Consider the following 24,926-nt stretch of genomic DNA (forward strand, 5'->3'; position numbering starts at 1 on the left):
AAAGGTCGAGGGATTCCTGTGAGTCCTCCGCTCCGCATATAAAGGGCTGCCACAGTGAGATTTCAGGACGGCGCCAGTGGCCTTCACAAGTCAGAGCTGAGGAGTGAGGAGTGGGGCTGGGAGACGGGCCTCCTTTGCACCAAGCAGGATATTAGTTCACCTGCCAATTCATCTTTAAGGTACAGTCTGTTGAGTTTGTGTTGTCAGGAGTGTGAACAGCTCATTGGGGGCTGAACGCTGAGACACGCTTCTTATTCCTGTGCCTTTGGTGCCCACTTGGACTCATTTTCTCCTCCTTTGGAGCGGCCCAGCCTCACCAGTTTGGGAAGTGATTTCACAGGCCCAGAGAGCTTTTCCCTCTCTGACTTACAGGTGTCAGTAATGCATGAATTTCAAGTTGCAGAGTGTAACAAAACAGAAGTTAGTGTTGATCTCACTGAACAAGGCTCTCTTAAGATGAAATAAAACACAGAATGTATCTCATCTTGATTGATTAATAATTGAGTCCCAAGGAAACACTCACTAGTGGTGTCAGAATTATGGAGGCTTCTCAGAAAGCTGATGGTCAGGAGGTTTAAACGTTCATTGGGGATTTTACCTGACAGAGTAACCTGGAACTTGGCAATTTAAACTGGAATTTCCTTTTGTTTTAGTTTATACATTTAACCATTATCTAATCCCTTATTAGACATAAGTGCGTGAGCCAACACAAAGTCAATGTTCAACAAATGTTATTTGATTAATATTTATTAAAAGGGAGTTCTAGTACTCTTTAAGTGTTACTTAATCAGTAAAGTAAATTTAAGATTTGCCATTGGAATTGTGACTTTTCCAAATTAGTAATGAGTTACTGCAAATAAAACTCATTCTCTCAATAGATATAAAGGCTAGTAAACATGCCTTTGCTGTTGGGACTACAGAGAAATAGAATTGTTTATTTATCAAAGACCAGTCCCCTTTTCCTAAAAGCCTGTCTAATTACTGATATTGCCCTTCACATATGGGTAGGGCAACCAGATATTCTCATTTGGACTGAAATAACTAAAATACAAAGCCCCTCTCATCTTTAACTTGATGTTGATGGATTTACTGGCCTGTTAGAGCCAGGGGGCCTCGATGAACCTCTAAATCAAACACCTGAATTCACAGATGAGGACACTGAAGCGAAGAATCTGCCAAATTCTACAAAATAAGCTTTCCTAACAGTCAATGAAATGCATGAAATAAAAGGCAATTAAACATGTACTAAGTAGTAACTATGTGTTAATAATAATATGGTTGAAATAACTATAAGTCAAACATTATTTTTTAAAAAAGGAGAGAGAAACAGGAATTGGAATTGGCCAGGTAGATATCTGTAGACTGTTAGAACGTGACCATTTGTTTACTTACCTCAAAGTGTGTGTTTTTCCTATCAGCAAAAGAATGCAATGAAACTGAAGTTAATGTTTATTTGTTTAAACACTGAGTTTGTATGTTTGAAGTGTAACAGAATTAATACACATACTGTCTCCGTCTCAGCACAGCATGGCTTGTTTATTCATTAATCCAATAGATGTTTGAGTGCCAGCTGCTTCCAGGGTCTGTCTGGGGGTGCCATTCAGGTGTGGTCTCCTGAGTCCAAGACCAGAAGCTGTGCTTGAGCCTTTTCACCAAGAGCCACATGAGCTGACAGCCTGGTCTTTGCTGCCCTAGCGGAGATGGGGCATTCCTCATAGAAGAGGGTTTTCTGTCCACAAATGTTCCAACACTCATGGAATTGCAGAGGTCGATATGCAATTACACACTCAACATTTAAAGACACGTGGCCTTTGACCTGCAATTATACTTCTAGGAGTCTGCGCTATATATACGCTTATATATGTGAACAACATGAATGATTCACTCTGTCTGGGTTTTTGTGTAGTAGACCCAAACAGGAATGAATTTAAATGTCCATCAGTGTAAGACTGGTTGAATGAATTACGGCATACCCACACCATGGAGGCTATGAAACCCATGTGGGCTGGCCGGGAGATACTTTCTTAAGTGAAAACATCAGAATGCAGAACAGTACATGTAGCATGGTTCTGCGTGCAGAAATGAAAATGTCACGTACTCACAGGGTGGGGCAAAAGTGGGTTTACAGTTGTGCATACGCGAAACAGTTTATTCTTCTATTATTATTTATTAATTATTGGATTGTTTTCAGTATGAACAACTGTAAACCTATTTTGCCCCACTCTGTATATACACACACATGCTTTCATTAAAAGGGAAAGATAAATGAGACCCTTAACTGGGTATCTTAGGGAAGTGTAGCTGGTTGCAGCAAGAAAGGAGGTAAAGGACTGTTACTACTAGGTTTCGATGCTTCAGTACTCTGAAGTGTTTTGCTGTGTCCAAGTATTACATTTACATGTTTCCCGATGTAGCCTTAAAGGAGCATCATTGCTAATGGTGTAAAACTTTGAAACCCGTTGACCAAATTATTGTGGGGATTTTCTGAAGAGCCATTGGGGTGAATTATGGCGTGCAATAATTTTCACGTGTGTGTCTCCAAATACGCAAACCAAAGACCTCCTGCAGCACTTGGGGAGGGAAGGGACAGTGAAGGTGAGTCTGTCTCATTTCTGTGGCTCTCAGTGTCTGATTCCCCTCAGCACCAGCAGCAAGTGTGCAGCTGTGCTGCTCCTCTGGGCAGCCGTGCTGCCCCTCACACCACTTGGGTTTCTGAGGAATTACGCTCTGTTGATCAGAGTCATCCAGCTTGTTTAGAAAGCACACCCTATGCGATAGGAATGTGGGGCGACCACCACCGTCATTTAATTCTCACTCAACAGGGAAATAGAGATGATTGAGGAGCCTGCCATCCAGATATTCGATGACCTAAAAGAAAAAATGTTTCTGGAAACTCAGTTATTTTTGCAGACTCTAGCTCATGCCCACTCTTTTAAAAGAAATACACAGCCCATTTTCCATTTAGAAAGAAATAACACTGGCTAGGGTTCATGTTTCTTTAATTTCTTTCAATCTTTGACCATTTTTTCAGTCTTTCTTTAACTTACATGCCTAGCATGGCAAGTGACCTTGACATGTTTAACGGGTGGTAGTCAGTTATTTTGTATAATTGCTTGAATTTGAGTTTGTTTACAGTTTTCTCATGAATAGACTGAAGTTTGTGGAGTTAGGGGAAGGATACCACAGAGGCAATGTCCCAGCTGTCACATGGTGGCAGGGGCTATGTGATATCAACATAGATTATTCCCAGTGATGTGAACCTTGATCACATGGTTGAGGTGCTGTTTGTTTCTCCACTGCAGTTATCATTTTCTCATCAGTCACCAAGTCACAACAGATGCAAGGAGAAGGAGTTCATCTCCCCCTTGAGGGAAGTGGAGGGTGAGCAATCAAGGAATTTGTGGTCATCTTTAAAAACACCACAATAATTAGCAATTTTTTGGAGGGATATTTTGAGGATATGTAAATACCCTGCTTTTCCTTAAAGTTTCATCCACTAATTTTATTATTCACTAGAGGCCCGGTGCATGAAATTCGTGCACAAGCGGGCACGGGGGGAGGAGCGGGAGGATCCCTCAGCCCAACATGCACACTCTCTAATCTGGGATCCCCCTTGCAATCCAGGACCACTGGCTCCTAACTGCTCACCTGCCTGCCTGCCTGATTGACCCTAACTGCCTCTACCTGCCTGCTTGATTGCCCATAGCCACGCTGCCTGCCTGCCTGATTACCCCTAACTGCTCCCCTGCCAGCCTGTTCGCCCCTAACCGCCTCTGCCTCAGCCCCCACCACTGTGGCTTTGTCTGGAAGGAGGACCGGACAACTGGAAGATTTCTGGTCTATCTGGTCTAATTAGCATATTACCCTTTTATTAGTATAGATTAATGGATCCTGTCTGTAGCAATTATTACTGTGATATTCTCATGGAGATTTTTTATCCCTTCATTTCTTCTGCATTTATTCATCAGAATAGTTCTGAAAACAATAGTTGCTCCTCCCTCATTTATTTATTTCAATAATTTATATTAGTTTGCATTCATTCTTTTGTTTGTAACTGATATCATGTTACTTATTTTGCTGCTCAAATTGTTTGCAGTTTTGGCAATCGGGAGCTCTTTCAAGGTGGTTCCTCTGTGTTTTTGCAATGCCCCCACTTGTGTCTTAAGCCCTTGCTTACTCTTGGCATTAAGAATGATCAATTAAAGAATGTTAAAAGGTAAAATTGTCCGGGGTTTATCTACAGAGGTTTGTGTATTGCACAAGAGTTTGGGGTGGGGAGGGGGGTAAATTTGAGAGAAGCAAGCCAAATAATCATTTTTCTCTTGAAAAAAGAGAAAAGTAATTTTTATTTATTTCATTTTTATTTGGAGATAATTTTAAGGCTGCGAAACATTACCAGAATAAAGAATTATCATATACTGTTAACCCAAGTACACCCTCCACCACCCGCTTTGCTTTAAGATTTGCTTTATCTTTCTACATAGTTTGACTATTTGAGAATAAGTTGACTCATCATGAGCCTTCACCTCAAAATACCTCATTGTGAACGTCCTAAGAACACAGTCATTTTCTTTCATAATCAGAGCACAGTTGTCAACATCAGGAAGTTTAATGTACATACAATCCTGTTATGGTCCATATTCCAGTTTGTACATGGACTCAATTTTGAGCTATATAGCAGTTTGAAATTTAATTTTTGAGCCAATCAACTAACTAGATGGATATTTATGATCTTACTGGTCCTCAGTCCCAGCTGGGTGCCCAGAGCTTCTGCCTTCTACAAGGGTGCTGTCTGATCTAGTGACCAAGACCCCAGATCAAGCTCACAGGACTGACAGCACCGGTTAGATGTGGGTGGGTCTAAGCAATGCCCTGGCAGGGCTTTTGTGGTGATTATCCTTTTTGATGACAGACACTAACACGTCTTTTTTTCTAAGGCAGGTACTCGTTCCCTCAAATGGGTGTGGAAGGTGGTTCAAACTGTGGGAGGTGATGACAGGACCTTTGGAAGCAGACAGCGTAGGTTCAGAGCTCAGCACCAGCGTTTACTGGTTCTGTGATACTGACAAGCACTTAGAACTTCTCAACCTGGCTTCTCGTCTGGTAACTGCGGAAATGATAAGACATGCTTCCCAGAGCTACTGTTATCATGAAGACAATTCTCAGTATCTCACTGGCATCTGCAGAGGAGGATGTGCGGCTCACTGTTACTTAGGTGTCACATCAGCACCCAGTGAGTGGACAGACCCGGGTCTGTGAGGGCAGCAGGTTTGGGCTAGACTCCTGGCTCTGAGACTGAGGGACGGTCACTCACTTCCCAGATTCACGTCCTCACCCACAAATATGGGAATAGAAACTAACACAATATGTTGAGAATTAAATGAGATAGCATTTAAGGCTGTACTCAATGCAGTTTGCTATGAGCGTTGATGATGATGATGATGATGAGCATTTACAGTGGGCCAGATTCTATTCTATGTCAGGCACTTTGGCTGCTAATCTACAGGTAATTCACAGAAAAAGTCATTTTTTCCCAATATGAGATATTTAAGCTGTAGAAAGGATATACTATATTTCTCAAGGTCACTCTTACAGCCCCAGGTGGCCTTTTATTTCACTTGCACCTTTTTTTAAGTCTCAAATATCAAATTGTTGGCAAAGTCTGAAATGGCTTTGAAGGATATTAATTGGAGGGCAAACTGTGGACAGGGACTCAAGTCTTAAATTCAAAGAGCTTGACTGAATTGTGGAGGAGAGGTTAAAAAGAAAGTGTTTTCTAAAAAGGTGCTGACCAGAGGAGAAGCACTCTCATACATTGCTCCCACTTCTATCTGTGAAGGAGAAAAGGGGACGAAAGAAATCTCATCTTAATCTCTGTCCAGTGGGGCCCAAAGAGGGATGCGAGAAGACACCTAGCAAATCCTACCAAACTGTCCTCATCTTAGCACCTGGACCTAGGAGCATGATTTCTTAAAGTGTTTTCATCCCAAGTGACAAGGTCCACCTGAGAAGAAATGAGGTGGCAGCCACAGCCTTGGCACCTGTAGAGGCAGAATTGCTGGGTGATGGAAGGGGTGTTTGTGCAGGATGGTGAGGGGTACATTTTACAAAGTGCTGGTGTAGGAAGAGTCAGCGTCCCATGAGCATTGTGTTTGTGTGTGTCTGTGTGTTTGTCCTTACCATGAAACACATAAAACTGCTTGCAGTGTGCTCCTCTGACAAAAGGTATTAAAGAGAGAAAAGGAAGTCTGTCTCACTGTAATAACATGGACTAATCTTGAAAAAAGTTCATCTACTCCAGCCTTGATAAAGAATTAATGATCTTCACATTGCTCAGAACAATTTAACCAGGAGGTATGCTTCTAGAGCCGCCCAGCTCTTTCCACGAGTGCCATCTTTGTGGCTGATTGCCAAGTCGCGTGCCAGTGATGAGCACAGGTGTTGGAGTTGGGCAGGGCTTGAATCCCAACTCCATCCCCTTCAATGGGGTGACCTTAGGCAGTGGCCTGCCTTTTTGCACCTCCTCTGCAAATGTGGCCAAGAGTGGGCTTGTGAGAAATGAATGAGGACTGTATAGCACTTTGAGGACTGAAGGCATTCAACATGTGCTAAATGAAGAGCATAACAATAAGCCAGAGGTCATAGACCAGCAGCCCACCAGCCAGTAGGTGAGGGCCTGTCAGCAGGTTTTATCTGGCCACTAGTGAGAACAGTCTTGCTTCATCCCTAAATCACTGTTACTCCTTGTTGTCACCCCAGGACTGGGCATCATTGCCAATACCAATGCCTTTATCCTATTGTCTATCTTAAAAAAGAGAAATATGTCTCAAAACAGGCAGTTAGGCTGAGCAATAACCTGGGGGATTGAATCTTTAGCAGAATGGCAACTGTCAACTGTAGTAACATAACCACTTCTTAGGCGTGTCGGGCATCCCTCAGTGACTGTTCACAGTGATTCCCAAATGTACATCCTAAACGGTGTAAGGGTGAAACTCACCACCAAGAGCTTTTGCTAAAGGCTTCTCTGGACACAGCCCAACACTGGACCTTGGACAAGAAAGGAAGCATCTTGCCCCTGAGATTGAAGAATTTTTAGTCTTGTCAGCCCAGCAATAGAGATAGATAAACTTTAATTATAGGCTGATTCAATAAGGAGCAAAGCATTTAATATAATACGTAAACTAGAGACAGTGAGAACATAGGTGGTGATTCCCTGGAAGGGACAGGACATAGACTGTGAGCTCCCAAGAGCAAGCATTTGCTGTTGGGTAGATGAATGTTGGGGAGTGAATGGCAGTGTGTTGGCCATGTTTATATCAAAATTGGGGACACAAAAAGCAATCTCAGTGATCCTGATAGATATTCTTAAAGGGGGAAGCAGCTACTATTCCTAAGCGTTTATTATGAAGATAACCAGAATGACTCACTCATGCAAACTTCTAGCCGTTATAGTTATTTACACTTGCTGCTGCTGAGTTTTGTGCCATTGAGGGTGAAGGAAAACACAGTTATCTGGGTATCAATTTAAAAAATCCTATGTTCTTAGAGGATCTCAGGAGAGGTCACCTGTGAAGTCTATTTCCCTACCATCTGCATACACCATGGGATGAAAGTAGCAAATTGAAATTTAGACGAATGACTGCAAAAATATAAACGTGGGTTTATTTAAAAAGTTGCTTAAGAACAGAATGGAGATACCTCATTTTGAAAAATTCCTCAGGAAAAAATAAGACTTATATCTCGAAGATCTTTAAGTGATTCGGGAGGTTTCAGGTACCTGATAGGTTACATGTCTACACACTCCTTAGGATTTATTTCTGTGACTAGAAAAGCACCACCGATCTATCTCAAGGAGATCACAGTGTTCTCCCTTCTCCCTGGTCCCACTGAGAGAACGACTTGGGAAAGTGATGCCTTGTTGCTCTCCTCAGAGCCCTCTGCAGGTGCAGAGAATAGCAGTCAGGACCCACAGGGAAAACTGGACACCATTCATTCCCTGCTCCCTGCTTTATCTTGATGTTTTTCTAAAATTGCTATCAATTTTGTTTCTTGACAGTATAAAGCAGGTGATCCCAGCTACTAACGTGCTTCTCACACTAAGCATAGTAAATGGAGCAACAAATCCAAAACAAGTGAAAAAGGGGGGCGGGGGAGATGTTACAAGCCATCTAAAACAGAATGCATTTCCCCTTGTAGCAGTTCTTACAAGTCGGCATGATCTTAGATGCTGAAGGTTCCCAGCAGTTCCCAGCAAAACAGGCAGTTAGGCTGAGCAATAACCTGGGGGATTGAATCTTTAGCAGAATGGCAACTGTCAACTGTAGTAACATAACCACTTCTTAGGCGTGTCGGGCATCCCTCAGTGACTGTTCACAGTGATTCCCAAATGTACATCCTAAACGGTGTAAGGGTGAAACTCACCACCAAGAGCTTTTGCTAAAGGCTTCTCTGGACACAGCCCAACACTGGACCTTGGACAAGAAAGGAAGCATCTTGCCCCTGAGATTGAAGAATTTTTAGTCTTGTCAGCCCAGCAATAGAGATAGATAAACTTTAATTATAGGCTGATTCAATAAGGAGCAAAGCATTTAATATAATACGTAAACTAGAGACAGTGAGAACATAGGTGGTGATTCCCTGGAAGGGACAGGACATAGACTGTGAGCTCCCAAGAGCAAGCATTTGCTGTTGGGTAGATGAATGTTGGGGAGTGAATGGCAGTGTGTTGGGCAGTTTCCTCTATATGATCACGTTTAATCTCCACTTCATGGATAAGGAAACTTGGGCTCAGAGCACAGGACGGGTTTTGGACCAAAGTCATAATAATGGCAACAGTCATCTGTGAGGAGAGCATCTACTTTGAAGATAGACAAACCTAGGTTCAAATTCCCATTCCTTCATGTTCAGTAATGAGACGACAGGCAAATTCTCTCAGTTTTCTCATCAGTCCAATGAGTGTGAAATCACCCATCTCCGAGTTGTAGTGAGGATCAAATGAACCCGTGTGTGTAAAATGCCCATCTCACACTATGTGCTCAATAAACCATATATGTTATTGTTATTCTCTGAGGAAGGATGGAAAGAGCATAACATTTGTTGAGTGCCTATTTATTATTTGCATAGGTTATCCATTTCACATGGAACTGTAAAGCAACTGTTAAATGATAATTTTTAAACAAAGTTAAAATCATGACTCTCTTAAAATGTAAAATAAACATTTCAAGTATTGTACCAAGCTTAATAATTAATTAATGAGGTAACTAGTAAGATATTACAATGTATTTAAAGGAGAATTTTAGAAAACACATATAGGCAATAAAGAATACTGAGATGAATTTACAAGTTTATGAAAAACTGGTTGGTATCCATAAGGATATAAATTACATTCCACTGGACAAAATTTATTTGAATTTCTATGTTCAAGAACGACTGGTACTACCATATTTTTCCTACAATTTACAGAGTTGTAAACCAGCTCAAGGACAATGAAAGTGCCCGGCCTATATATAACCAGATAATCTGGAACAGTTACTCAACACCTTTTTGTTCATTTCAAATCTTTTTGCAGTATTTTCTTTTTATTACCCACATTTACAGCTCTGAAAACAGGCTCATAGTGGCTGTGTGACTTGTTCAGACTCACTAAAAGTATGAAAGGCAATGTCTGGATTCAAACCCATCTTTCACTGCTCCCAAATTAGAGTGGCTTTATTTGAGGGGCTGAGATTTGTTATTCTCTTTTTGTTTAATTTTAGGGGATGAACAATCAATACATCCGTCGGGAAGTCTTTTGCTGTGAAACTTGTCACGAGCTCAAAAGCTTCTGGGAAAAAGAAATTAGCAAACAGACTTACTATCGGGAGCTGGAGGAAGAGCGTCAGGGAAGGAGCGCCCTGAGGAAGTATGTGGGGTGTTTCTCTACTACTTTTGAAAAGTAGGGTTCCCCAGAAACAGACCAGATGTGAAGATGGGGAGACGGGATGTTTTCATGACCCATGGTTCTGAGAGTGCGAATGCTGGCTGTGGTGTGGTGAAGTCCCTGCCGCCAAGAAGAAGGAAGAATGAGGTGTCAGGGCGGGGCACCACGGGCCATGCAGAGCCACAGCAGAAGCACCAGCTTCTCATCAGATGGCAGAGACAGAACCAAAGGGAAAGTCTAAGCCAGAGCCTTTCCTGGGGTCTCCATGGAAAAGGCGAGGAAAGGCGAGGAAGGGCAGGTACACAGGTTAGGACTGTTAGTTTGAATAATTCCAGTGGATTTGTTTAGTCTATAGATGTGGTCCCTAGCTGCCTGGTCCCTTGCCATGGGATGATTTAGGACAGAGGAAATATGGCTTCATGTGGGACTATTAGGTAAGTAAGTAGTTGGGGTCACAGGAGGAGGATTGATCTAGATGCTTAGCAGCCAAGCTTTTTGCTATCCCTAAGAGAGGGCAAGTCCTGGGATGGATAGTCCTTCAGTGGCCAACATGCATTTCACGATGTCAGAATATCATGAAGTATCGAAAATTAAAGACATGTTAAACTCACCTACCCGTTCAGTCTTACCACAATCTATACCAGAGTTTCTCAACCTCAGCACAATTGACATTTAGGGCCAGATAATTCTTGTTAACTATCTCCCGACATTAACAAATGTGCCCTGGAAGGCATAGTCACCCCACTGAGAACCAATGACTTGTAGACAAAATAAGCATTTTTATATAAACAACAATGAGATTCTGTTGTTTATATCTAGATGAACTACAAAATATCTTCCCCACCCCACCTCTTTTACCATCCCCAGCACATGAGATTATAATAAATTTCAAGATTAGGTCAACAGGTATGTGTAAGTGCGAAAGACCCCCACGTCTGGGGTTATACATATTAAGATCTGTGGGGGAAGGCTAATGTGGCCTTTTTCTCATTGGCAAATGAACTTGTGTTCTAGCTAAAGGAGGAGTTTGCTCAGAGGGGGACACTTACTTACGTGAGAAGACATGTGTCAACATTGCTCTGAGTACAAGGAGCAGCACCTGCCTGCACATGTGCAGGGCCTTGCAGCACACAAATCAGCTCAGTTTTTCAGGGACGGTCTATGTTTTCGGCCCCTAAAATAGGAATAGCCCAGCCAAGTGATCTGTTTGCCGAGATCTCCACACGCAACTGGAGTGGCAGCTGGGCTTTCTGCTAGTCAGCAAGGCACCGTGCCTCCATGTTTCTGAGCATGCTGAGCTGAAAACAAGTGTAATTCACATGTGCTGAATCAACATTCACTTATAAAAACCTTCCTTTGCTCCTGAGGGGAAATAACCTGTGTCCACACCCAGACATGAGCTCTGCCACCAAGCCAGCTCCATTCCCGTGTAATGTAAAAACCAGGCTCTTCTGCATGTTAGAGCCCACATGTTAGAGTATGCAGTCCTGGCGATTCCAGGAGAGCAAGAAGAGTCAGTGGTGGGGTCCCGGCCATCTTCCTCTGCTCAGTCCTGGTCCACAAGCTCGTGGAACCAGATGCCAGTAAGAACCCTGCATTGCAGCTTCCCTTCCAGAAGCCCTGGGTGCAATATTAAAAGCAAAACTTGCAATATGATCTGATTTGGTCAAAATATTTGTGCATATGCACACATACAAAGTCTACCTGTATGTATTGGGAAAAGGTTAGAAGAAAATACACTGAGATATTAAGAGTGGTAATATTTGACTCTTGGAATGGCAGAGTTTGTGTGTGTGCTCTATTATCTCCAAAGTTCCTATAACAATACTGTGCCATTTTGTAATTAAAGAAAAAATATATAGAAAAGGCCACCAAATGCAAATGGTGCATAAAACAAATGCATTAATTCTCCAGGCTCCCATGTGCCACCAAAATGACCTAGTCAAAGTTTGGGTTAGTTTGCTCTTCTTCTGTAGGCAAAATAATAAATCTTTAAAATGTGAACTTTGATTAAAAATGGCGGTGGAGTAAGTGGAGGCTACACATACACGCTCCTAGGACCAACCTGGAAATACAACTAAAATAAAAATAAAAAACCATCCTGAATAACCAGCTGAAGACTAGCTGGAGAGAACCCTGATAACCAAGGATGGAAAGTGGAGACCACATAGAGACTGGTAGGAAGGGCAGAGGTGGGAAAGGGCTGGCCAGGCTCCTACAGAGAGCAGCTGAAGTTCTGGAAAGACATCTCAGCTGTGGGGGGTTTCCCACTGAGAACTCTGGGGTCTAATGCCCAACCTGGGCTCCCCAGCACAGAGCACCAGAACTGAGAAAGGTACCACGTAACATCTGGCTGTGAAAAGCAGTAGGGTTGTTGTTGCCAGGGAGAGTCAACTAGAAATGTCTACACACAAAATTTCATGTGCAGCCACTCACCTTGGGCTACAGCAGAGGGAGGGCAGAGTGGACTGAAGCTGTGTAAGCATAAGCCAGGGTTGAGGGCTCTGGGATTTCTTGTTCTGAGTCATTCCCTCACACCAGAAAATACTAGAATTAATAAATTAATTTAGTAAAATAGCAGGATACAAAATTAACCTCCAGAAATCGATGGCATTTTTATACACTAATTAGAGGCTCGGTGCACAAATTTGTGCATGGATGGGGTCCCTCTGGGTGGCCTGCAGGGATCAGGATGAAACCCGCAGTCCAATGCCGCCTGCAACTCCGACCTGCTGCTCCTACTCATCCTGGTCCCACTGTGCCTGCCCTGTGCTCACGCCCAATCAGTTCCCATTGGGAGAGGCTTGCGCTGCCGCAGCAGTGCTTACAAGCCATGAGCCCTGTGTCTGCCGCCCTCCCAATGGGAGTGGCCCACGGGATCGGGCTGAAACCGGCTCTCCGACATCCGCTGAGGGGTCCCAGATTGCGAGAGGGCACAGGCCAGGCTGAGGGACCTCACCGGTGCACGATCAGTCTAGGGAGGGGCCACGGGAGGTCTCCAGGGCGTGTCTGGCCCATCTCGCTCACTCCCGATTGCCGGACCCCAGCAGCAAGCTAACCTACTGGTTGGAGCATCTGCCCCTGGTGGTCAGCGCACCTCATAGCGACTGGTTGATCAGTTGACTGTCTGCCCCCTGGTGGTCAGTGCATGTCATAGCGAGCAGTTGAGCAGCCTTAGCACATCATTAGCATATTATGCTTTGATTGGATGTTCTGTCGTTCAGTCTATTTGCATATTACCCTTTTATTATATAGGATAATGAATTCTCAGAAAGAGAAACTAAAGAAGGTATCCCAATTGCCATTGCAATTAAAAAAATGTAAGTTATTAAGATACCTAGGAATAAACTTAACCAAGGAAGTAAAAGACCTATTCTTGGAAAACTATAGGACATTGAAAAAAGAAATAGAAGATGATACAAATAAATGGAAGCATATACCATGTTTATTAATTAGAAGAATTAACATCATTAAAATATCTATCTACCCAAAGCAATCTATAGATTGAACACAATCTCTATGAAAATACTAATAGCATACTTCACAGAGCTGGAACAAACACTACAAAAATTTATATGGAATCATAAAAGATCCCAAATAGCTTCAGCAATCTTGAGAAAGAAGAACAAAGTAGAAGGGATCACAATACCGGATATCAAGCTATACTACAAAGCCATTATAACCCCAACAGCTTGGTACTGTCACAAGAACAGGCATATAGACCAATGGATCAGAACAGAGACCCATAAGTTGGCCGACACCATTACATCAATTAATATTTGACAAAGGAGGCAAGAACATACAACGAAGTAAAGACAACATCTTTAACAAATGGTATTGGAAAAACTGGACAGACACATGCAAAAAGATGAAAGTAGACCACCAACTTATAGCATACACAAGAATAAACTCAAAATGAATAAAAGACTTAACTGTAAGGCGTGAAACCATAAAATGTTAGAGGAGAACATAGGCAAGTAAAATCTCAGACATCTCACATAACAATATGTTTACAGATACATCTTGGAAGGCAAAGGAGACTATGGAGAAAATAAATATATGGGACTACATCAAAATAAAAAGCTTCTGCACAGCAAAAGAAACCAGCATCAAAATGAAAAGGGAACCCACTGTATGGGAGAACATATTGCCAATGATACACCTGATAAGGGGTTAATATCCAAAATACATAAAGTACTTATACAACTCAACAAAAGGAAGACAAACAATCCAATTAAAAAATGGACAGAAGACCTAAATAGACATTTCTGCAAGAGGACATACAAATGGCCAAGAGACATATGAAAAAATGCTTAAAGTCACTATCATCAAAGAAATGCAAATTAAAACTTCAATGAGATATCACCTCACACCTGTCAGAATAACTATCATTAAAAAATCAACAAACAACAAGTGCTGGGGAGGATGTGGAAAAAGGGAATACTAGTTCACTGCTGGTGGGAATGCAGATTGGTGCAGCCACTATGGAAAACAGAATGGAGTTTCCTCAAAAAATTAAAAATGGAACTTGTTTGACCCAGTGATCCCACTTCTGGGAATATATCCTAAAAACCCCAAAATACCAATCAGGAAGAATATATGCACCCCTATGCTCATAGCAGTGTGATTTATAATAGCTAAGATTTGAAAACAGCCCAAGTGCCCATTGTAGATGAATGCATCAAAAAACTGTGGGACATTTACACTATGGAACACTATGCAGTTGTAAAAAAAAAAAAAAAAAAAAAAAAAAAAATGAGAGACCTCTTACCCTTTGGGACAGCAGGATGGACCTGGAAAATATTATGCTAAGTGAACTAAGCCAATCTCAGGGGAAAAAAAATCACATGATCTCACTTATTTGTGGAATCTAATGAACAAAATTAATTGAACAACAAAATAGGACCTGAAGCATGGAGGCATGGAATAGAGTGACGTAACGTACCTCGATGTGGGGTTAGGGAGGAGTGCGAGAAGAGATAAACCAAAGAACTTAGATACTTATATACATAGCTCATGGACACAGCCAATAGGGTGGTGAAGACCTGGAAGTGGGGGCGGGGGAGGGACTGGGAGGAGGGAGGTAAAGGGAGCGGGGAATGGGAGATATCTGTAATAATATCAACAATAAAAATATATTTAAAAAAACAAAATGTGTTCTTCCTGAAAGACGTCATCACTCTGTCCCCCAAATAAAAGTTTAAAGACTTGGCAGAGCCGAAACGGGTTTGGCTCAGTAGATAGAGCGTCAGCCTGTGGACAGAAGGGTCCCAGGTTCGATTCCGGTCAAGGGCATGTACCTTGGTTGCGGGCACATCCCCAGTAGGGGGTGTGCAGGAGGCAGCTGATCGATGTTTCTCTCTCATCGATGTTTCTAACTCTCTATCCCTCTCCCTTCCTCTCTGTAAAAAATCAATAAAATATATTTAAAAAATTAAAAGACTTGGCAGAGCCGCTGCATTGCGTGGAGCAGAGGAAGGTCTAAGGAGAGGGGAGTGGAGGCAGCTTCCTGTGTCCCCTCCTCTGTGCTGGAGTCTCACTCACCAGCACTGTTACCTTATGAACGGTGAACAAAATCCAACCCTTCCTAATTTGGTAAATAATGAATGACAACTTAGTGGTTTTATCATTATTTTTGCTAAAACTTAAAAAAACGCACACCCACATATATCTCTCATGAACCAGGTTGCACCAAAAAGAAAAAGAAAATGTTTTCAAACCAAAAAGGGAACTAAGAACATTTTTTTTAACTCAGCAAATCCAAGTCCTTGTGCCATGAAGAAATGTTCTAGTGAACAAGGAAGACAAAAACCTTAAAACTTTCCTCAAACCCGTTTGCTGATAGAACAAGGTCAATATTACTTTGTTCCTCTCACTTTGCTGAGCTGACCAGCAAGGACTTGTGGTGGAAGGGAAATAGGTGTTCTGTCACGGACATGCCGGTAAACACATGCCTGCAGGGTCACAGATGCGAAGGATGCTGGGGAGCTATTTACCTGGTGGAGGTTGCATCTGGCAGAGGCCCTGGAGCTGAGATCACAAGGCAAAGTGTCCAGCACCAGAACTGGACACACCCATACTCTCTCCCAGTACAGCTACAAAGAAACAACACGGCATAAGTGGGAGAAGGTGAAAACTGCATGCAAATCACTGATGAAGGCAACCTGATAAAGTCAAGTGCAGCGTTTGCCTGGTTTGCTGGGACAGTCCAGGTGTACACTTATCATTCTGCGGTAATTGTGGATTGCACTTCCTTTATTTCCAACAGCCTGTCAGTTTAGAGGACAAATTAAATGGACACCTAAGTCTACGTAACCAGCCTGGAATTTTAACTGAGAAACATGCCGTGCTTCTACGCAAGAAGGAGTCTTCGAAATACCTCTTTGGGATTTAGCAGAACTCACAGTGTCAGGGAGACATCACATCTGGTGGACCTGAGTGGGCAGAGGGGTTTAGCAAGCCTCAACGCAAGACCACTCACCTCCTCTGCTCAGATTCCTGCTTATCAACTGTGTCCGTCAGAATGCTGTCAGCTGCAGGTACCAAAATGTTCAACTCGTAGCTCTTAGCTAGGTGAAATCATTATTTCAACCTTTTTATAAAATAAGAGTTCATCGACAAGCAACAACCAGTGAGAAAAAAATTAGTTAGATTTTTTCGTTCAAACTGAGTGTGTGAGGAAAGTGGCTGGTAAATTGGGTTGGTCAGTGGGGTGCGCCGGGGCTGCCAGCCTGAGCTGACCGTGGACATGATTTGCCCTATGACCAGACCCACCGGGGAGCTGCAGATCACAGGAAATCCAAAATCAGGCCCATCTGTCCTCGCTAAGGACAGACAACTGCGAGGCATGTTCATTACTGTGCTGGAGTAGGAGAGGCAAAACCATCATCTGACCTTTCATATTAAAACAAAAGTGCAGAGGTTCTGATTGGATGACTGAGATCTGAAAGGAGAGCCCAAGAACTCCGTAACTATCAATTCCTTGGCGGCAGGGATTACTATTTTACTACCTTCTCTCCATTGGGGCGGCCACAGAAGTGCTCCTCGGAGCTCCTTCAAGGTCACTTGCAATGGGGAGCACAGCCGCATGGAGCTCCGGGTGCCACCTTTCTGGATCTGCATTGCGTTTGAGCTGAGGCCACACTTACCCCAACTGCTCCTAGACAATGACTGGTCATGGCACGGGTGACTAGTCCTGGGCGATTCCTACATGGCAGGGCTCCTCTGGTGGGCGACCTTTGCCCAGGGACAAGCTCTCTCAGAGCTGTGCTGGTGTGGGTCTCTTCCCAGCTCAGCACTCCTTCCTTCTCGCTGTCCTTTCCCAGCATGGCAGTCTGAAGGCTTTCCCTACCACCTCTGTTCCCTCCCCCGTTTATCTTTTGTGGGTGAATCCTCCTAATCTGCTACTTGGAGGACTCAGACTGATGCATATACACAGTGGCGAGCACATGAGAGAAAGTATCTAATTATGTGCCCAATTGATCTTCACCGGTTCCCAGTGAGAACAGCAAGATTCTGGTTCAGGAATCTCATGAACACCATCCTACTTTCTAGCCAAACCCCTTATTTATCAAGGGTAATTAGTGTTCCTAGATATTAACTACAATTCCCCCACAAAGCAGATAAATGTAGAACAATAAGTAGGAAACATCATTTGGTCTCCATTTGAAAGTGAGCTCAGTGTTTCTAGGCATATGGAAAAAGTTCTCTTCAAGCTGTCATGTCCGTTGTATTGCTCTTCTACTGTCCGTATCTGTCCATATACATGTGATTTTATAGCTGGGCTCTCTATTCTGTTCCATTGATTTGTGTGTCTGTTTCTCTGCCAATACCATACTGTTTTGATTATTGTAGCTCTATAGTATAATTTGAAGTCAGGTTGCGTAATACCTCCTGCCGGGGCTGACCAGTAGCTCCTGAACAACAGATGAGTAGATTACTCAGACACAGTTTTACTGTGCAAGAGAGAGCTAAGGAGCCCCTGGCTTTAGTAGCCAGAGCAGCCTCTATTGCCTGCCTCGTTAGGCCTTTACAGGCAGTCCTTAGGTTACGTCGGACTCCAAGTACATCGTTTCGTGGTTACGTCGCCATCTCCCATTTATTTATAAAAAAAAAAAAAAAAAAGTTCCGTCATTTCGACGTATGTACATATGTGCTTTTTGTTTTTTATTATTTATTTACCACAAGTAAAGGTCAGAAATTGTTACCTGTCTTTTAATTTCTTTTTTACTGTTTCACTTCATTACTGCTGTGTATGTGCTCCATGTGAGTGACGTAGGTGCTTATGTAGGTGGGTTCCGACTTGCGGCGAAAATCGCATTACATCGCGCCGTAAGAACGATCGCCTATGTAACCCGAGGACCTACTGTATTGGAATTATTATCTTCAGATACAATCAGTAGGGTGAGTAATCTTGGGGGGACACATGTTTACATTGTCCTCTAGGCAAGGGCATCCAGGGATTGAGCATAGTGATTCCAGTAAACACCTGGGGGTCTGCACATACACAGACTTGTTTGGAAAGGTCAAGGAATAATCAGGGACACCGCCTTCAACACTCCCCTAAGTCTCCTCTAAGTCAGAATTCCAATAAACAGGGCAGGCAGCCTTCCACACACTTCCCTTTTCTCAGAATGTCCTCCTTACAATTTTCCATCCAAGTCTCTTGTGCTCCCCAACAGCCTCCAGTTTTATTCTTTTTGCTCAGGATTGCTTTGGCTATTCAGGGTCTTTTGTGGTTCCATAAAAACCTGATGATTTCTCATTCTATTTCTTTAAAAAATGACCTTGGGATTTTGATGTTGATTGCGCTAAACCTGTGTAATGCTTTGGGTAATATGGCCATTTTGACTACATTGATTCTTCCAATCCATGAACACAAATTTTTCCATCTTGTGTATTTTTCAATCTTTTTTAATAATGCTTTGTAATTTTCAGTATATAGGTGTTTCACATTCTTTGTTAAGTTTATTCTTAGGTATTTTATTCTTTTGGTTGCAATTACAAAAGAAATTGTGCTATTTTTCTGGAGTTTTGTTGTTAGTATACAGAATGGCAATGGATTTTGTATCCTGCAACTTGACTGTATTTGTTAATTGTTTCTAATAGTTTTTAGTGATGTCTTAGGGTTTTCTATATACAGCATCATGTCATGTGTAAAAAGGCACCCTGCTTGAATGCCTTTTAATTCTTTCTGTTGCCTTATTGCTCTGGCTAGGACTCCCAGCTCTATGCGGAATAAGAGTGATGAGAGTGGACAACCTTATCTTATTCCTGATCTTGGAGGAAAGACTTTTAGTGTTTTCACCACTGAGTATGATATTGACTGAGGGTTTATCATATATGGCCTTTATTATGTTGAGGTGCTTTCCTTCTACTCCTATGTTACTGAGTGTTTTAATCATAAATCGATGTTGTATCTTATCAAAATCTTTTTGTGCATCCATTGATAAGATCATATGAATTTCATCCTTTCTTTTGTTAATGTGGTGCATTATGTTAATTGATTTGTGTGTGTTGAACCATCCTTGTGCCCTGGAATGAGCTCCACTTGATTGTGATGTATTATTTTTTGGATTTAGTGTTGTATTCAATTTGCTAGTATTTTGTTTAGGATTTCTACACCTGTATTCATCAGAGATATTGGTCTATAGTTTTCTCTTTTTTTTGTGATATCTTTGCCAGGATTTGGTATCAGGGTTATATTGACGTCATAAAATATGGTAGAAGTATTACTTCTTCTTTAATTTTTTGGAAAAGTTTGAGAAGGATAGATTTTAAATCTTCTGTGAATACTTGGTAGAATTCACTGGTGATGCCATCTGGTCCTGGACTTCTGTTTTTTGGCAGGTTTTTGATGGTTGTTTCAATTTCCTCACTGTTGATTGGTCTATTTAGATTTTCCAGTTCTTCATGATTTAGTCTAGGAAGGTTATATATTTCTAGAAACTTATCCATTTCTTCTTGTTAATTGAATTTGGTGGCATATAGTCTTTCATAATTCTAGTATGATCCTTTGTATATCTACGATGTCTGTGGTGAGTTCTCTTTCATTTATGATTTTGTTTATATGGGTCTTTTCCCTTTTTTCCCTTAGTGAGTCTAGCCAGTGGCTTGTCAAATTTTTTAATTTAAATTCTTTATTGTTTAAAGTATTACCTAAGTCTTGTTTTACCCCCATTGACCTCTCCCTGCCCCCCCAGCACATGCCCTCAACCCCCCTCCCCCATATGTGTTTATTGGTTATGCTCATATGCATGCATACAAGTCCTTTGGTTGATCTCTTAATTTTATTAAACTTTCCAAAGAACCAGCTCTTTGTTTTATTGCTTTTTGCATAGTCTTTTTATTCTCTATTTCATTTCATTCTGCTCTAATTTTTATTATTTCTTTTCTTCAGCTGACTTTGGGTTGCTTTTGTTCTCTCTTTCTAGTACCTTACGATGTGATGTTAGATTATTTACTTGGGGTTTTTCTTGTTTCTTGAGCTAGGCCTGTAATGATATAAACTTCCCTCTTATTACTGCCTACACTGAATTCCAGAGGTTTTGATAGGTTGTATTGTCCTTCTCATTTGGCTCTATATATCTTTTGATATCATCTTTTATTTCTTCTTTGACCCAGTCAATTTTTAGTAGTATATTGCTTAATCTCCACGTATTTGTGGGTTTCTTTACGTCCTTTTTGCAGTTCATTTCTAATTTCAAGGCATTGTGGTCAGAGAATATGCTTGGTATAATTTCAATCTTCTTGAATTAGTTGATGCTAATTTTGTGACCAACATATGGTCTATCCCATGTACATGTATCCCATGAGAATGTCCCATGTGCACTGGTAAAGAATGCATAATCTGATTTTATGAGATGCAAGGTTCTGTAAACGTTAATTATGTCCATTTGGTCTAGTGTTTCATTTAAGGCCAATATTTATTAATTGATTTTCTGTTTGGTTGATCTGTCTAGAGCTGTCAATAGAGTAGTAAGTTCCCCAATTATCATTGTGCTTTGATCTGTTTCTCCCTTTAGCTCTGTGAGTAGTTGTTTTATATATTTTGGTGCTCCCTGGTTGTGTGCGTATATATTAAGAAGTGTTATGTCTTATTGATGTAGTGTTCCCTTTGTCATTATAAAGTATCCATCCTTGTCACATGTTATCTTTGTTATCTTGAAATCTATTTTGTCAGATGTAAGGATGGTCACACCTGTTTCTGTGTGGATGTTGTTTGCTTGGAGAATCCTGTTCCACCCTTTTACTTTGAATCTACCTTTGTCTTTGCAGCTTAGATATGTCTCTTGTAGGCAGCATATGGTTGAGTTTTGTTTTTTGATCCATTCTGCTACTCTGTGTCTCTTCATTGGTGAATTCAGACCATTTCCTTTTATGATAATTATTGATGTATGACGATTTCCTATAGCCCGTTTATCTTTTGTTTTATGATAGTTCTGTGCCTTCACTGGTTCTTTTCCTTTATGTTTCTGGTATTTTTGTTTGATGGTATTCCATACATCTTTCTTTTTTTTCCTCTGTTTTTAAGCTATATGTCCTGGTTTGGGGATTTCTGTGTGTGGTTACCATCCTACATAATAAAAGCCTAATATGCTAAATGTCCGGTTGTCCGTTCAACCAATCAAAGCATAATATGTTAATGATATGCTAAGGCTACTCAACTGCTCGCTATGATGTGCACTGAACACCAGGGAGCAGACTCTCCAACCAGTAGGTTAGCTTGCTGCTGGGGTCTGGCCGATTGGGACTGAGTGAGATGGGCCAGACACACCCTGGCGCCCTCCTGCATCCCCTCCCTGGTTGGCTAACCTCCCCAGCCCTGATCGTGCACCAGTGGGTCCCTTGACCTAGTCTGTGCCCTCTCATAATCCGGGACCCCTCAGGGGATGTCAGAGAGCTGGTTTCAGCCCAATCCCATAGGCCAGGCCGAGAGACCCCCCTGGTGCATGAATTCGTGCACCAGGCCTCTAGTTAGGTTTATAAAAAATGAAGTTGCATATACACCATAGTTTGTTTTCTTATTTTCATTTTGTAGTGCATCTGATCTTCATCTTTCTTTGCCACTTCAGACTTTTCCCCTCCCTTTTTATATTTTTATTGTCACAAACTCTCCCTGTTTATGCTGTAAGTTTTGTTTTATTTTGTTTTTGTTTTTGTGTTTTTTTGTTTGTTATCTTACTAATAGTATTGTGACTTTATGGTCTTTGTTTCAAGTAGAATAACTCCCTTGAGTATTTCCTGCAATTGAGCTTTTCTGATGATAAAATCCCTCAGCTTCTGTATGTCTGGGAATATTTTTATTTCTCCTTCATATTTAAAGGATAATTTTGCTGGATATATTATTTGAGGCTGGTAATTTCTCTCTTTCAGACTTTTGAATAGTTGGTTCTACTTTCTTGTGGCCTATAGAGTTTCTGCTGAGAATTCGGATGAAATTCTGATGGGTTTTCCTTTGTAGGTCAACTTCATTCTTTTCCATGGTTGCCTTGATAATTTTTTCTTTGTCATTAATTTTGACAGCTTTAATACCAACTGCCTTGGAGAGGGCCTGTTTGGATTGACATAACTAGGTGTTCTGATTACTTCTTAGATTCAAGGATCTAGTATTTCCATAGTTTTGGGAAATTCTCACCCACTATTTGTTTTAATAGACTCCCATTCCATGCTCCCTCTCTTCTTCCTCCACAATGCCTATAATTCTAATATTGCCTTTTCTGATGGCGTCAGATCGCTCTTATAGAGCTCTTTCATTTTTCTTTATGCTCAGGTCTCTCTCTTCTTCCCTCTGCATCATTTCTTGTTCTTATCTTCGATATCACTAATTATTTCCTCCATCTTGTTGGTTCTGTTTTCTATACTTTGTAGTTTACTCTCCATCTCCTTAATTGCACTCTTCATTTCCAGATTTTTCTGATTGATTCTTTTTTAAAATTCCAGTCTCTTTGGAAAAGTACTCATTTGATTCTTTGATTTGTTTTCTGAGTGCACTGAATTCTCTGTTGGTATTTTCTTGCATCTTGTTGAGTATTTTCAGAACTGCAATCTTGAAATCTCTGTCATTTATATCACATATTTCCATGTGTTCCAGTTTGCTTTCTGGCGATTTTTCACTTCCTTTATGGTCATCTTCGTTACTGTAGTTCTTCATGATACTTGCTATCCTCCTTTGCTTACACATTTATCTCTGAAAGGTCTTTCTACTATTTTCCAACAGTTGGCACTGGATTGGAAGATTTCTACCTCTGTGATCTTCCAGTCTTGAATCTGCAGCTTCCATAGGCAGTACAGCTGCACTGCTTGGGGTGGGGTTTGTTTTGCCCTCATCATAGAGGCAACCCCTCACCTTCCTGGGATCCTGCCAAGACCTGTTTTGGCTTTCATTGTGACAGAGAGAGAGACAACAATGTGAGAGAGTCACATCAATTGGTTGCCTCCCACACTCGCCCCAACCAGGGTACATGCCCTTGAGTGGAATCAATCCCATTACCCTTCATTCCAAGGGCCAATGCTCTAACCCAGTGGTCGGCAAACTCATTAGTCAACAGAGCCAAATATCAACAGTACAACGATTGAAATTTCTTTTGAGAGCCGAAAACCGACTTCTGCGCATGGGCCACGAAGTTTCAATCACGCTGAATGTGCACGCCCACACGTGGTATTCTGTGGAAAAGCCACACTCAAGGGGCCGAAGAGCCGCATGTGGCTTGCGAGCCGCAGTTTGCCGACCACTGCTCTAACCACTGAGTGAAATCTGTTAGGGCAAGGTTTTTTTGTTTTTGTTTTTATATTTCTCTTTTTTGTGTGTTTTTCTTGGTGGGTTTTTGGTATCTGGTTTGTTTGTTTGTTTGTTTTGATCAAACTGGGTGGTACCTCATTGTGGTTTTAATTTGCATTTTTCTAATTATGTTGATCATCTTATATAGGCTTATTTGTTATCCATACAACTTCTTTGGTAAAATGTCTGTTCAAATTTTTACCAGCTATTTTTTTATCATTGAGTTTGAAATTTTATGTATTCTGGAACTAAGTCCATGAATATGTGATTTTTAAATATCTTTTCTCTTTGTCTTTTATTTTACTTGCAGTATCTTTCACAGAGCAAATTTAAGTCCCAAATCTTCCCTTTTTTAATGAATCATGCCTTTTGTGTTGTATCTAAGAATTCTTCCTTATCCCAAGGAGTATAATAAAGACATCATTTTGTGGGTGTTTTCCTAAAAGTCTTAGTCTTAGTCTTAATCATTAGGTCTATGCTTAATTTTGTATAAGATGTGGAATGTGGGTCAAAGTCCATCTTTTCTTTTGAATATGGATGTATGATGTCCTAGCCCCATTTGTTAAAACATATGTATACTACTATATATATATATATATATATATATATATATATATATATATATATACCTTCCTCCAATGAACTGTCTTTGCCCCTTGTCAAAAGCAATTGGCCATATTTGTGTATATTTATTTCTGGGCTATTTAAACCCAGTGATCTATTTGGAATAGATCTTCACCAACGCCACACTGTGTTGATGGTGGTAGCCTTAATTTAAGTCTCAAAAACATTCAGTGTGACTTCTCCAACTTTGTTTTTCTTCAAAATTGTTTTCGCTAATCTATTTCCTTTGCCTTTCCACATAAAATTTAGAGTCCACTTATTCTTATCTACAAAAGATGGGACATTGATTGAGATTACATTGAATCCACATAGGAAGGAATAAACTTTGGGGGGAAATTACATATTCAGAGGCTTTGCTCATTTGTCTATGCATGTTTTTCTTCACTAATTTGTAAAAGTCATATATTTCTCTTAATGATGTTCTTTTACAAGGAAAAAAAACACCTTCGTGGGACCAGCAGACACGGAGGCAAATGCACTAAGCCCAGTGTACTGTTTCTCCCCCTCAGGCTCAGAGAAGGATGGAAACGGAGACTGGAGGAAAGACTGCGGATGCTGGACAATCCTGAGGAGAAGCCCCAGGAGGCAAACACTGTGGGCTGA

The 24,926-nt window shown here is 41.3% G+C and overlaps 1 protein-coding gene across 1 annotated transcript; it reads left to right on the top strand.

The window, feature by feature from the left end:
* Window positions 1-24,926, top strand: LOC308248632 (protein FAM240B-like; the record flags this gene model as incomplete). Its single annotated transcript, XM_080668766.1, has 3 exons — window positions 1-18; window positions 9,756-9,901; window positions 24,833-24,926. Exons 2-3 carry the CDS (start codon window positions 9,759-9,761, stop codon window positions 24,924-24,926), a joined length of 237 nt encoding a protein of 78 aa, XP_080524892.1. The 5' UTR covers window positions 1-18; window positions 9,756-9,758.

Source organism: Plecotus auritus, assembly GCF_963455305.1.
Source record: "Plecotus auritus genome assembly, chromosome: 5".
NCBI lineage: Eukaryota > Metazoa > Chordata > Mammalia > Chiroptera > Vespertilionidae > Plecotus > Plecotus auritus.